At 39.0% G+C, this 15644-nt stretch overlaps 1 protein-coding gene across 2 annotated transcripts in view; it reads left to right on the top strand.

Annotated features, from left to right (window-relative positions):
- Positions 1-15644, top strand: part of dph6 (diphthamine biosynthesis 6) — a 79923-nt gene that overhangs the window by 49345 nt on the left and 14934 nt on the right. For both annotated transcript variants that reach the window (XM_024277138.2, XM_024277129.2), the window contains exon 13: positions 14227-14472. In XM_024277138.2, coding sequence (XP_024132906.1) covers positions 14227-14472 — 246 coding nt within the window. The remainder of the gene's footprint in view (positions 1-14226; positions 14473-15644) is intronic.

Raw genomic sequence — 15644 nt, forward strand, 5'->3', positions numbered from 1 at the left:
TAGTGAGCATGGTGTCCGAATTGCTTCTAAAATCCAGGGTACTATATAGTCCTGCACTAAATAGTTTTTTAGTTGTTAGGTTGTACTTTTTGAAATATTGAGCAAAATATGCCCCATAGGAAATGAATGAGAAATTCTTCAAATCCGTCAAAAAGTTTTTGCACTTTGAAATTTGTGAACTTCACTTTCAGCTAGAGACACGATTGAAACTTTAAGCAACTACTGTTTTTTTTTTAGGATAATTTAGACTTTAGTTTTTAAGTTAGCAACATGCTAGCTGTTTTGGCTAACTTAGACTTTTTTTTTTGGCAGTTGGGGATTAAGGCGGGGATTCGGACATGGCCAGTATGTAAAAACAAAAACTGTAAACTTCTGTACTTCATACCTCACCCATGTGAAGCAATGTTTCTCCTCCGTCTGGATAACCATTCGGCTCCTCCTTAAAAAAAAAAAAAAACACTTTTAGAAGCTATACAGCTACAAATGCCCCTGCAAGTCAGAGGGATAGAGAAGTAATTCCGATTCAGTCAGAAATGAATTAGAAATTCACCTCTGAGTTGTGGGGCAACCCCGCCCCTTTCCCTTCCTATTGCTTAAAACTCTAACCAGGGAGTTTGTGGTCCGTCCAGTGCATTTTCAGTGTTTTGTCTGCTCCTGATTCACTATAATTTGAATTTAAAAAAACTCTGAAATGAAATTTTTCTTTGTAAATATGTCCTCTATAATCAGAAAATTTTATGCAATTTTCATCGGAGTGGGTCTTTAAAGCTAAAGTTTTAAACATACTGTGTGAATTATTTTCTATAATAAGTTAGAAAAATGAAGTTCTAAGCTGGAATGTTCTAAATACAGTAGCTTCCATTTAGAAATGAAAAAGATGAGTCCAGAGTTTGATGGTTTGTGCAGTTCTTCCCCATTATGGAAGAAAAGACTTTCACAATAAAACCACATCAAGTACCCTCCGCCTCCTCCAACTTCCTCAGCACATATCTGGAGACTACATCCACCTCAATTACCGCTGAAGAGTAATTAGCTAAAAAACAGTGCATGCATCTGCGTTCGGGGAGGTATTCATGCAGCACGAACAGATTAATTAGGACATTTAACTTCATTTCTAATACGACAAAATTAATCCTATAAAATCTGAAGGTTCTCAGAGGAGGTGCCTGTCAGCATCTGACGCGTCTCCCCTGTTTGCCATTATCTATTAAAACCTTGCTTTTATCTCGCCTCTCTCCTGTCATACTTTATGGATTTTTTCATAAACATGGCCTATACTTCATAAGTGTCTCAATTTTCTAGTCTATTAACATTATTTCAAAAGCGTCTGATAAAAGAGGAGAGTGCGCGTGAAATAATGCGCCAATAATAGGAAATGCTGGAGGCTAGAACAGTCGAGGCGGGCGGCTCTCCAGCATGCAAGCTCAGACACTGTGAGGGATGTTATCAAGTTTAATAAAGGAACAAATGATCAACTAAGAGAGGGGTTGGGGGGGTTGAGGCAGGGAGGAAAGGGTGGGGCCAGGAGAACAGTTGTCGAGTAATTGAGTCGATGAAAAATGAGGTCTTGAAGGCTCAGCGGTTTGAGTCGAAGATGTTAACACAGATTTGTTTTTCCGTTCTTGTTTCTTCTCCTGAATCGTGTGCATCAAGTTCATCCCTTTTGTTTGAGGAGAATCAGAGAGGGTTTTTTTTTTCTCTTCCCAGCGAGCATCGATTCAGCCTCACCTGAGTCAGCTGTCTTACAGGGACACACGCCTACACCTGCGTGCTCTCTGTGTGGCGAGGGGAAATGGTTTGATTGAAAAGAGTCACGGTCCAGCCGCTGTAAAACATTCATGACTGACAGGAAAGGCTCAGCCATTCAAATGAGTCCCATGCAAATAAAGGAAAAAAGGCTGTTGAGTTCAGACTCCTTACCTCAAAGGATTTGAATAGTTCTCACTTGGATTTTTTATTTTTATCCTAATGTAGCCAAAAATCATCTTTGGATCTTGTGCCTTTAAAATCCCCTTGAGACATATCTTTTATTTAAAAAAACAAAAACAAAAAAACAACGTTCTCAGTAGTGTTTTAATTTTGATTTTGAAGTTTTTAACCAAAATCACACAACCTAAATGTCTTTTTTTTATGTTGATCTGAAGCCTCTATTTCAAAAATCTCCTCTGAGGGGGCGTGGCTTTTGGAGCTGTGTAGCTCCGCCCTAATCCCCCTGATTATGATAGTTCTGTGTTTCGCTAGCGTAAATCTTCACCGCTGCTACATAAAGAATCATTATGGGTAATGTCCAGCCGTATGGTTTTGATGTTAGCTGGACGAGGAAGTGAAGATCTTCATGGACAGAACTTCCTCCAAAATCTTGATTCTTTCTCCTTCCAGTTCACCAAAGACTCTTTTAGCTGATTCTCCAATGTTTCTCAGAGCAGAGTTCTTGATAAAATAATCAAAGCTAACATCAAAATGTTCTTTTACAGATTTACAATCCTTTATAACTGCAGTCAAATGAGCTGCCGTTCACATTTCTGTGGTCAAATTAAGAAATAAGAGATTTTCTCAGTTCTCAGTCCTGTTACTGTAAGTATTCTTTAAAATTCACACAAAAACATCCCAATGACGACTGATTTGACCACAGAAATGTGAACGGCTGCTCATTAGACTGCAGTCGATGCCATCTTCTCTTCTCCGGCACCTGAGCTAGACACGCTAGGCGAGCCAGATGAAGGTTTAGTGCATTGTGACGTATAGAAGGCTCATTAATTCAAACAGATCAGTTTGATTGACAGCGATTTAAGTGGAGAAATACTTGGAAATGCAAAAATGTCTTATTACATTTGTTCTCTTTCATAAGAAAAATGCCACACATACATGTCAAAAACCTAAAAAATATGATTTTAAACGGGAATGTGTGAGAGGTCAAATCGCAGCACCTCTTTAATCCGATGAAGGGGTGGTTTTATTGGAAGTGGTAGACGACAACAGGGGTAATCATGTTGTTTTCAGCCCTACCCTCCCAGGCTTCCCTTTCTCTCCTGCTGCGACCTGCCATGACGGCCTTCATTTTCCCCAAAATAAAAAAAATAAAAAAGAAGTGCATCGCATCCTCTGCTGCGGTACACCGCGCGGCCGCCGCGGCACCATGTGGGCGCGGGCTGGTATCAGCTTGTACCAGGCGAGGACAGGGGAAGGACTGGATCTGTCAGAGCGCATCGGCTCTCCGGCTGCGGCGTGCGCCCGTGCCGCGGCCCCTGCCACACTCCCACTCATTAATGGGCTCGGGCCTGACAACTGATCCTAATTGTCTTTGAGCAGCTCTTCATGTATTATTGGTGCCTGACTGCTTTGGTTCATGTCAACAAGCCACAGGAAGTCGGGAGAGGATAGCCACGGCTATCGCGCCTCTTTTTGCTTTCATGTTTATGCAGACAAACAAGCATCCGAGTGTTTACACATTTACCGTCTTATCATTCTGGGGTCCTCATGATGCCGGGGTCTCTGGTGAATATTCACCTAAACTAGTCAATCATTTTTGAAGGATTGTAAATAGAATCTTACGGAGTCGGTCTCTCTCAGGGGATTTTATTTTGATAAATCTAATCGGCTTTAGCGCACAATTACATCTGATAAACGACGAATGCTGCATTGTAGAGTCAACAACAATGCTGCGTTAGTGTGAGAGAGAGCACCAGTGTTTACTTCTCCATTTGTCAGAGCTGATGAGCAGCGGAGGGGTGAGCGGTTCGTGGAAAGATGGCACATCTGCCAAGACACTCGCACTAATACAATTGCAATCACAAGCATCCAGTCAAAACACATCATTTTTTCCTGAATTATTACCCCTATATCCAGCTATTTACTTCCTGTTTCGCATCTTTGTTTGAATACTGAGAAGGAAGAGGTGGGACGGCGTTTTTTTTTTTTTTTTTTTTGTGAAATGAAATAACCGAATGCATAGATAAAAAGCATAGCAGCGTGTCCTGTCCACTCCCATCACTGTCTGAGAGAGGAGAGATGTATGACCATCCTATTACTATGGTAACTAGCCGCTATATTCAGTGTGCCCCCCCCACAGTGACGGGAGGGCATAGCTGACAGGCCCTGCACTCACAAACACGCTCATATTGAAAAAAAAGAGGTTGCCTCTGAAATCTACACTTGTGGCAAATATAGACAGAACAATACAGCTCCCACACATAGGTGGAGAAGAAGAAATTAGGAAATGCAATCTGCTATCTAGTCAATATTTTACTCTTTCTAATCATCTTTTATCCGAAAGGGGGAATTAAAGGAATCTCGCAGTACAAGGATTTGATCAAACCTTAAGGAAAACGAGTTTGAACAGATCTGAGGAGATTGTCTTAACATATTATGAAATGTTGTTTTTTTTTCTTTCTTTTTATCCTGTATTAATGTTGCAGCGAAGACAAAACCAGGACTGATGTTACTGACAAACACAATCTTTATAACATGTCTTGGAGGTTAAGAATGGCTTGTGGTAAAGTTTATCCCCCCCTGCATTTTTATTTTTTGTGCTGATTATTGATTTGAAGAATTGTTGCAAACATTTAAACAGAATATATAGGTCAAGGTGTTGCCGTTTTGTCTTTGATTTATAAAGATTATTTCTTGATTCTTATTAATTTAATGTAGAACAATTCTTAAACATTTCTACAGGCTCATTCATAATTCATTTCTGAAAAAGCTGTTAAATAAACAATATTGTATGTTTTTTTATCTCCCAAAATAAACATTTTCCAAATATTTTTTTATTAAATATTACTTTTGATGCTTTACATTGATATTTTACTTATAATTTTGTTCTGAAAACTAGATTTTAATTAATATTGTTCATTTTAGGTCAAAGTTTTTTGTATTTAAATGTTTAAATAATATAATTTGTGATGAAAATATGATTAAATCTGTATGTTTTTTTAACTGTGCACAGTTTATAATTTTAACCATATTCAATAAGAAAATATCATCTGAATAAGAATAATTTTATTAAAAAGTTAGTTTTTAAAAATGCAATTATGAGTTTTATATTTCGTTTTTTTTGTTTCTCCTTGTTTGATATTTTTAAAAATAGGTGTGTAAAATTACTGACATTTATGGATTAAAAAGGACAAGAAAAAATATTCAATATTTTTTAGAAGTGAGTTTTGTTAATTTTTTCGGCTCTTTTTTCACTTTTTTTAAAGAATTTCCACATTCCACTTTATCCTAGTTGTTAGTGTGAACAGTTTGTCAACACTTAACTAAAATAAAAAAAAATAAGAAAAAGAAACTTTAAAATAACTTTAAAAGCCGCCTGAGTCTTTAGTTTTAGTGCTCAGTTACTGAGTAGCTTTTTAATGCAGCCATACTGCCATCTATTGGTCAGAAGAGGAACTACACATCTCATGCATGTATGCAGCTTGTTTGCCATATTTCTTCCATTCTGCTGCATTTGCTTTATTTATCATTTATTTTGTTGTTATTTCTGGCTGTAAAAGTCACTTATTTCCATAAGTATCACCTAAACAGACTCTTTTTTTTAAGCATCTTTATTCAGATTCAAGCGGCTGAAATGAGTTTTCTCCGCAGGGTGGCTGGGCGCTCCCTTAGAGATAGGGTGAGGAGCTCAGTCACCCGGAGAGAGCTCGGAGTAGAGCCGCTTCTCCTCCGCATCGAGAGGAGCCAGTTGAGGTGGCTCGGGCATCTGATCCGGATGCCTCCTGGACGCCTCCCTGGTGAGGTGTTCCGGGCATGTCCCACTGGGCGGAGGCCCCGGGGAAGACCCAGGACACGCTGGAGAGACTATGTTTCTCGGCTTGCCTGGGAACGCCTCGGGGTCCCCCCAGAAGAGCTGGAGGAAGTGGCCGGGGAGAGGGAAGTCTGGGCATCTTTGCTTAGACTGCTGCCCCCGCGACCCGGTCCCGGATGAAGCGGAGGAAGATGGATGGATATTCAGATTCAAGCACATGACTTATCAGTTGTTGTTTCTGTTGCAGACGCATAGCGTAAATGCTATATCTTATTGTTGACATATTGACAGTTCCATCTAAATGGTTGTGTGCCTGTTGGATTTAATGATTTATTTATTTATTTTTGCTGTTGTTGGTCTTAGCTAGATCTGTCGCCTCACAAAGCAAAAAATATAAAGACAGTGAAGACGAAATGGTCGCAGCTGGATAGTGAGACGGATTGTGGGATGAAGGGTTGCAGTTTCAGCATCATTCAGTCAGACAACATGCCCCTCAGCTGAAAACGGCGAGACCCACCCCGATTCTCTTGAATTAGAGAGATTAGCGAGAAAACGCATAATGCAGGATGATGGAATTTGTCATAATTTGCATTGTCCTGGAAAGATTCGGCTTGATAGAGCGATGCATGGAGGGGCTTGTCATGTCCCACGGGCAGGTCATAGAGGAAGCTTGGCAGAAATGATTTTTGCGATATGTGCATCAGTCGTAAAAGCCTCACAACCAATTTGTCAAAAAATGTGAGGTCGGGACAGTTGAAGGCAGCAGGGCATTTTGCCTAACGCAATGAAAAACCATGCCCCTCCATCACTCTTCATTCACAGTCCAGCTTTGGCATGGTACAGTGCTCCAGTGCAGTGGGCAATTTCATTACAACAGCCTTGGGTATTTGTTTTCTCGTTTTTAATTTTATTATTCTTTTTTTTTTTTGCATTTTCTTTGCAACAGTAAATTTACCCAAGAATTAAAAAGGCAAAATTTCTTTAAAAATTAACATTCTGCCACTATTTATTTATTAATTTGTTGCTAATTTTCAGGTAGGCAGGTCTGTGTGGTGAACATTTTAAAGAAAATCAGGCTGAAAACATAAAAATAAAAATAAAAAATACTGCCTGAAGGATGTGGGGGGTTGGGGAATGACCAATGTCCCCCAGACTGACCACACATAATTTAAAGCAATAGCTTATCATACTAAAGTCGTGTAATTTAATAGTCATTTTTTATTTTATTTTAACAATTTAAAGCATATTTGGGGAATTTTAAATCTATAAAAGTGTATTTAAAATGTATTGTGTTTGATTTTTTTTCCCCCTCGTGTGCACTTTATACAGCTATTTATGTCACCGTTTAAGTTACACTGATGTTGTGTGACAGTTGAGCATACATGGGTTAGACTCAAACTGGAACGCTAACAGAAAGGCAAAAAAAAAGGAGTGATAGTGGCGAAAAGGGAGAAAAAAAGGCAAATGCATTTTCGCTCTTTCCTTAAAGCCGTACAATAAGACGGCCGACGACGTGAGAGTTTCTGTTGGATAGAGGACATTTGTGGCTCTCTTCAAAGCTTTGCATTTGTAGAAATAAGGTGTCAGAAAAGGCAGGATTTCCTCGGGGCGCCGCACAACATGAGCCCGGTTCTTATCATTTCCCATTTCCAGACGTGATCTGCTTTGAATTCGCTAATGCTGATAGAGCCCCACAGACTTGAAGCCAGTTTAAGATGAAATCACAGCAACACAAACCTGACAAACTGCCATTCAACACGCAAGGATTAGACGGCCTTTGCACGTCAGATCCCTGCCAAAATGTTCAAGTCATACGTGCTCCTAAAGGCGGAACATACAAACCAACTTCAGCGTTCAGACTTTTGACTATTTTACAGCATTTACACAATAGTGATTCTTTCCGTACGAGTTTCAGCACGTAAAAACTCAATCCCCTTTTTTAGCAATCTTGCTATCCAAACGTCAAGCTTGTTCATGTCATTACTGCTTATACTTTTGGGATTCATAAACTTTATAGTTTTACAAATATTGAGCAAAATACGCCCCATATGAAATGAATGAGAAATTCTTCATATCCTTAAACTTTATCCATTTTACTTTCAGCTATAGACGCCATTCAACCTTTAAAATGTTCGGCAACTACTGGCTTTTTTTAAGGCTAATTTGGAATTTAATTTTTAATTTAGCAACATGCTAACCGTTTTTTGGCTAATTTAGGCATCTTTTTGCAGTTCTTTAAGCAAATTTGAAGTTTAGCTAATATTTTAGCATTATGCTAGCTTTTTATTCAAAAGAAAACTTTTTTTAAGTTCTTCAGACAAATTTAGTTTAGCTAATGCTTTAGCATTATGCTAAATGTTGTGTCAAAATTAGACTTTTTTAAGTTATTTGGGCAAATTTGAAGTTTAGCTAATATCTTAACGTTTTGCTAGCTGTTTTGTTGAAATTACCTTTTTAAAGTTCTTTAGCCAAATTTGGAGTTTAGCTACTATTTTAGCATTATGCTAGCTGTTTTGTCAAAATTTGAATTTCTTAAATTCTTTAGAAAAAAAATTGGAGTTTAGCTAATATTTTTGGCATTATGCTAGCTGTTTTGTCAAAATTTGAAATTTTTAAGGTCTTCAGGCAAATTTGAAGTTTAGCTAATATCTTAGCATTATGCTAGCTGTTTTGTCAAAATTAGAATTTGTTAAATTCTTCAGGCAAATTTGAAGTATAGCTAATATTTTAGCATTATGCTAGCTTTTTATTCAAAAGTAAACTTTTTTTAAGTTCTTCAGACAAATTTAGTTTAGCTAATGCTTTAGCATTATGCTAAATGTTGTGTCAAAATTAGACTTTTTTAAGTTATTTGGGCAAATTTGAAGTTTAGCTAATATCTTAGCATTTTGCTAGCTGTTTTGTTGAAATTACCTTTTTAAAGTTCTTTTGCCAAATTTGGAGTTTAGCTACTATTTTAGCATTATGCTAGCTGTTTTGTCAAAATTTGAATTTCTTAAATTCTTTAGAAAAAAATTGGAGTTTAGCTAATATTTTTGGCATTATGCTAGCTGTTTTGTCAAAATTGGAAATTTTTAAGGTCTTCAGGCAAATTTGAAGTTTAGCTAATAATTTAGCATTATGCTAGCTGTTTTGTCAAAATTAGAATTTGTTAAATTCTTTAGGCAAATTTGAAGTTTAGCTAATATCGTAGCATTATGCTAGCTGTTTTGTCAAAATTAGAATTTGTTAAATTCTTTAGGCAAATTTGAAGTTTAGCTAATATCTTAGCATTATGCTAGCTGTTTTGTCAAAATTTGAAATTTTTCCATTTTCTTTTTTTTTTGCTAATTTGGCATTTAGTTAATATTTTGGCTAACTTTCAACTTCATTATTTTCAACGTTTTCAGCTCAAGCATTTTTAGCTATCAGCTACAGTATTTTCAATAAACAGCTCTGGCATTTTCAGTTGCCACATTCAGCTTACTAACATTATTGCAGGTAATGCTATATATCTAGTTTCAGATGGATTTGCAAACCCTTCGCTTTTTCTGAAGTGATTTAACCAGAGAAAAATGACAAATAACAGGTAAACGTTTAGTTAATTTCAAATGGTAAATACTTGAGTGTGCTGCCAATCAATGCAAAGCATCATTTGAGGACATTCAACCTTAAAACTAAAAAACTCTCTTTTAGTCACTACTACTTATTATTTTGATTTTAAACAATTCTAAATGACTAATTTTCAAATAAATTGTCTTCATAGTTGTCTGTTTTGCTCCTTCATTACCTCTTTCATATTGTTACATGGCTCTTTACATAAGGGAAAGGTTATATCATATTAATCTAACCTATTTTACTCATTTTGCATGATCATTTTCCTAGTTAAATTATGTATGAGGTCTCAATGGGGAGAAATGTGACCATTAGCATATCCGATAGGAATGGTGGGGCAGTTTTCCACCTTTCTCTGTCCTTGGAACCAGGCAGAAAAACCTGACTGTTAGTCAATACCAGGTCATTTTATCCAGGCCGACCTAGTTCATCTACACCATTCCAAAGCTCTCCTAATGACACTCATAGACGTCCTCAACAAGATGGGGGGCCCAGAGGGCTCCAGCACCGATGTGAAAGTAGTCTGGCACAGACATCCGTAGAAGCCCTTTGACAAAAAACTGCAATTAGGAACACCTCAGACGCACCAAAGTGAAACAAGACACTGTTAAGGTTTGGAAGCAGACGCGGCCAGGCGTTTCCTGAGCTCATTTACTTGTGCTGCTGTCCAAACATACAGAAATAGGATAATAATTGTCTTTGATGCTGGTGACCTTTGAACATTTTCTGGCTTCATTAGAGAAGATGATAGTGTTGTGACCAGAAGGTTAAGGTAAAGATAATATAAAGCAGAGACTGGAGTTAGCCTTGAACTCCATTAAATGTTTAAAAATTAGGGATTTGTTTGATGCAACTGTAATACGAGAGAAATGTGAATGTGGGATCCAACAAAGAAGAAACTATGCGTTTTTTTAATCAACACCCTTAATTACAGTAGATCAAAAATTACCAGAAAACAGATATAAACTAATAGAAATGTGTCGTATTAATTTACTGTCCCATTGGAAGACATTATCCCATTTCTCTGAGGGCCATTTAGACTGCTAGGGCCAGTATTTGAAAAATACTTACCTTGTTAAAGAAAGTTTAATGTCATACACAGTTGTCTGACCCTTATGAATATTAAAGCTTCTCGTCTCTCGCTTATTAAAGATGCATGTGGCATTGTGGTTGTTGATCACGTTTAGAACGCCCATGCAAATTGGACTGTCTTCCCTGTCAAGGCCTTAGATGAATAATGTAGTTGTGTTGTGTATTCGGGAACACACCATTGACAGTCAATTAACAAGTTTGATTGGTGTGTGAACTCATTCTTTTGAACTGTTAATTTTATGTAAATAGTATTCATTCCCCTTTTACATTGTCTTTGCCCCATCCAGGATCAACAGACAGCAGAAAAAGACCCCAGATCCCCAATTCCACCTCCCACTAAGAGAAACCAGAGTGGGATCCTTAATAATTGATCATCACACACCTGCTTGGTAGATGCCTTTAACAGTCTGGGGACCCCATGCTATTACCTTTTGATATTCAAATTGACAAATGGAGCGAGTCTTTATGAATTCCGAACGGGGAGAAAGTGCGTTAAAAGATTGTGGCCACCCGTCCAACCTGATGGAGCGCCCCTTTGTTGGAGTCGATATGATGGCATTTGATGGCTCATAAATGGAATGCCAATGACAATTTGTTGTTGACGTTTGAGAATTTAGCTTTTATGTTTGGCCGTGGCAGCAACGCCGGCTCCTGGGCGGATCACGCTCGCAGGTAAATGATCCAGTGATTGATCCGAGTGGTTGACAGCGGCGAGGGGCCTTATCTCCCTCCTCTCTGCCCTCTCGCTCCCTTCCGCACCTCCAGCTCATCTTCCCTCCATCTCTTGTCTGGTGCGCCGTCCTAGCAATTTGCAGTAGCAGAGATGGAAGCTGAAGCTTCATCAAAGCTGACAAGTGAACCCAGGAGCTGGGGATCATGGCAAACCCATTCAATTATGGAAATTAAATGACAATGTCTGCCCTCTAGCCAAACAGTTATCCGGGCAACATCATGTTCTGCTAGTATTTAATCAAAGTCGGGTTTCATGCGTTGAAAAAAGCAGAATATTTTGAAGTAAATTCTAATAAGAGCTTCAGTTTGGTAGTCAGTCTGATCTGATCCAATTAAAAATGTCTTGGAAAATACAAATTACATCGCAAGTGAAGGGTGCCAACTCTTAAGAAGTCCCTTTTGTTCCTGCTAACCCTTCTAATCTCACTTGTAACACAAAACCTTTGGCTGTGTCTCTGCGAATCAGTAAATAACCCCGTTCATGTATCAATTGATCCTCTCAGGAGATCTGCATACCCACATGGGTCCCTGCCACTCTAAACGCCTCTTTTTGAATCGACCAGCACCTCTTCCAGCTTTGCTTCAAACACCGCTAGGTCTCCGAAGGCCTGACCTCTTCAACGCCAGTCCTCGCCACTTCTCGTCCGTCTGCATTAAGCAGATAGATTTCTTTTCTCATTTCATTATTCAAGGGGCTTATTTCTAACAAAGGTATTTAACAGAGAACCCAGCTTATTATCACATGGTTAATTATGCCTATGACTAAGATTGGTGGCGGTGTGATGTATTGGCGAGCATCTCACAGAACGCCAGCTTCCTTCAGAAGTGTTAAATATAGGATGCTGGTGATAAGATGCCGAAAAATGGTGAAGGTTGAACTTGTTAATTAATGTACTGCTAACAAAACAGAGGCTTTAATTGATGTGATTTGATTATAGCACCTTATGGACTGCTTCTTTTTTTGAATTAAGCTTTTAAAAACTTTTAGAAAATGAAACTTAGACAAAAAATGAGGAAATTTTTGTTTTTTTTTAATAATTGGGTCTAAATGGCTATTTGCAATTGTAGTATATATTTCTCTTTTTTCGAGAATATTGTATAGATCTCTTGTGTTCAGTGTTATAAATGCGATTTAGACCCACTACAATGAAAATCGTGTTTTTTGGCTTGTTCTTGTAGCATTTTCCTCATGATGGAGAATATATGTAGAAAGAAAATTAATTGAATTTCTGAGTAGTTCTTTTTTCAAATGATTATAGATCAGGAGCAAAAAAAAAAGCTGTTTGAAAAAGCCTGTAGCTGCGAAGTAGAAGGTATAGCTGACAGACCAACGTGTCTAGCTCCAAACTGGATCACTTTTGTTGCACTGGTAATGTTGTGAGGGGCTGTAAGTGTAAGCAAAGGGATGACGGGAAATGAGGGCAGGCTTACTCCATGCCTACAGTCCTGCCTACAACTCAAAGGCAAATTTCTGTATACAATATATCAAATGGAGATGGATTTGCTAATGTGTGCTTTGATTTTGTCTCAATGAAGAACCCAACTGTTTGATATTGTTTCTCAGAGATTATTTGGCAACCAAACTATTCACTATTTTTAGTGATAGTGAGACATACTTTTTAGGAAATACTCAATGTAAGAGGTTTACGTTTTTGTCATCTGTTTATTGACCTTAAGTCAAAAGGTTATCAAATCAAGATTTTGGCATTTTTGAGATGTTCCTTTTGGCTCGGTTGCTTCAGAGCAGCACATGGGAATTCAGGGCTTGTGGGTCTTTGGGCAAGACCCCTCATGCTAACTATGTAGCCGCAACAGGGGCCAAATCTGGGTCTCCCTGTGCCGGTCCCCACCTGGATAAAGTACTGGGTTGTGTCAGGAAGGGCGTCCAGTGTACACCTCTCTGCCAAACTAAGTGTGTGACTCGGTGAACGCTAGTTTTCTGTGGTGACCCCCAGGAGATGAGCAGAAAGGTGAACAACTTTTGGGAATTTGCATTTGTTATCTTGGAACTCTCTTTAGGATACCAATGGGTCTTGTTTTTAACTTACTTTTGAATATTTCTGAATTAAGACGACTAAGGCTAGAAGTCGTTTTTAGGTTGTTTTCAGGTCTTTCTCAAATCATTGTTGTAATTTTAACAGTCTTGACAGTCATAAGTCAAAGAGCGAATCCAAATCCTTCTCCCTATCACTACATTTAACCCTTCAAACAGAGAGATATGAAAAATAGTGTTTTCAAATTTGGGCGACACTCCCACTCGATGATGTCATCAATAGTTGCCGATCACCTACGTTAGCCCGGAGCTGCTAGCGTTCAGAAATACATAACAACATTGGTTTAATAACTTTAAAAGGTTGTACTAAAACAAAAACTCATTACTCATCACACCCATGTGAAGAAAAGTATGGCAAGCCGATGAGGTCAATAATCACCAGAGAAAGCGCTGTAAAAACCTCCACTTTCCATCATCCCTTTATTGATATTCTATCCTGCTAGCTTACAGCCCTGCAAACTTCAACCTAACATTAGCAGGGTAACAAAATTGCTGAGCAATATTGGCTAGTTCGTTTGAGATACCAGCTCGGACAAAGGAAGCGAAAACGTGCATGGATCTATTTGTCTGCAAGTTGCATCAGAATGAAGCAGAGCAGAGACTTTTTGTCACAACTACAAGCTTTTTTCAGCAGCATTTTTACATCTCCTTCTGATTCACAACAAGAAATCGTCAGGAACGCAATTTCAAGCTGAATTTTCTTTGAAGATGTCCTCCATCTTTAGAAAAAGGCCAAAAACAAACCTGCAGTGGGTTTTTAAAATTCTTGTTTACATTCGGCATCAACATTATTGTATCGCCCTCTGTCAGAATGTTTTCTAGCCACACAAAGGAATATAGGCAGTCTTTGTTGTAGACATACATATTTTAGCATCACCGTGTACATTGATTGTACACTTTCAACAGACGTTGGAGGTTTCTGATCAATGTTTTTGCTGCCCTCTAGCATCCTTCCATTAGAGATCCAGTCTTGCTTCTACAACCTCTTTGTGTTGCTTTTTATTTTCTTCTCCAGGTGAATGAAGAGGTTTTCTGCGCTGGTCAAATCGCTCTGGTCCCTTGCACTCTGCAGCTGCTTCAGGGCAGCATCCATCTTCAAACCCAGCTGGTCTTCAGCCACGTGAAGAAGGTTCTGGAAGCGACGATCCACAGCTTGACTTTGGCTCATGTCATGCAGGCTCATTGCTACATCACGAGGTGCCAGGACGTCTGTCTGGTTAGAAACGCCTGGAAGAGCATCCTGAGGAACACAGAGGCGGAGGTCAGTGTGCGCTGTTGAGCTGTTTTTATTTTTATGAAGAATAAAACTGTTTTATTATAGATTTAGAGGAAATATTCATCATACTTACGCAATGTACTCAAATAGGATGGAAGCCATATTTAATGGATCAGAAGGCAGAGATGGATAGAAAGAGGGGAATTTTGCGAGTTCTTCAGAGGCCTTTAGAATTGTGTTTTGTAGTTGTAGAATAAGGCAGGGTTTCGCTCCCCTCTCTGCCCCCCCTGAGACTGCAGCCGCTGCTACTGATATTTACCAGTGAGTGCACTCATGAAAAGTTGATGATGTGGGAAGCGCTGGTGTCTTTGATAATGCCGAGCTTGGCACAGAAGCAGATGTCTTCCTCAGAGCCTCCCTAATCCTTTGCCCCCACACACCATTTTGGAGCGCCGTTGAACCCTCAGAGCAGCTTATCCCCCTCCCCACTTCTAACTCCTTTTCCTTGCCACCACCCTCCACCCTTTGCCTCTATTCTACCGCCCTGGCTTACAACCCCTGCTCCGTACATCTATTAGGGGCTTCAGTCTCCCTTGGCAGCCCTTCTCCTCCCACAGTAATCTGTCTAACCATGGGGATGGGGCCTTAGGGAAAAGGCAGGAGCCCACCTCCAACATGTGGCCCGCTTTAATGGTAAAAAGTGTTAAAGAGCGGGTAGACAACTTGGTGTCACTGGTAGAACTCTCCGCAAAAGGATAAAGCCAGTAATACATATTTAAAACGAATTAAAATTTTCTCTATAAGCCTTTTTTCAGTTATTTGACACATTTTCTGCAGCTCCTAGTAGAACAGAAAGTCCATTAAAAGTAGAAGGCTAACTGAAGGGCCAAGCTTCTAAAGTTAGCATTTTAGGTTTCAGGTCAAAGGTTAGTGAAGATGGATGGCATTGTCCATCTGTTGTGCCTCTGCATCCTGCCACCACAATCAAAATATTAATTTAACTGACCCAGGAGCGCTGCCAAGAGATCGGCCTTTTGAGACACTTCACCCTTGAAGCAGCTCTAATTGACAGCTCGGGGTCCCACCTGTAAATTGTTTTTCAGACAAAGACATCTTACGCTCGGGGTCACTAACCCACAACCCTAAACTGGGGAGCACATTTTGCACAAACACTCTCGCTTCTACTATGTTTTAGATGAGATTTAAAAGCATTGTAA

The sequence above is a fragment of the Oryzias melastigma genome, linkage group LG22, assembly GCF_002922805.2.
Source record: "Oryzias melastigma strain HK-1 linkage group LG22, ASM292280v2, whole genome shotgun sequence".
Taxonomy (NCBI): domain Eukaryota; kingdom Metazoa; phylum Chordata; class Actinopteri; order Beloniformes; family Adrianichthyidae; genus Oryzias; species Oryzias melastigma.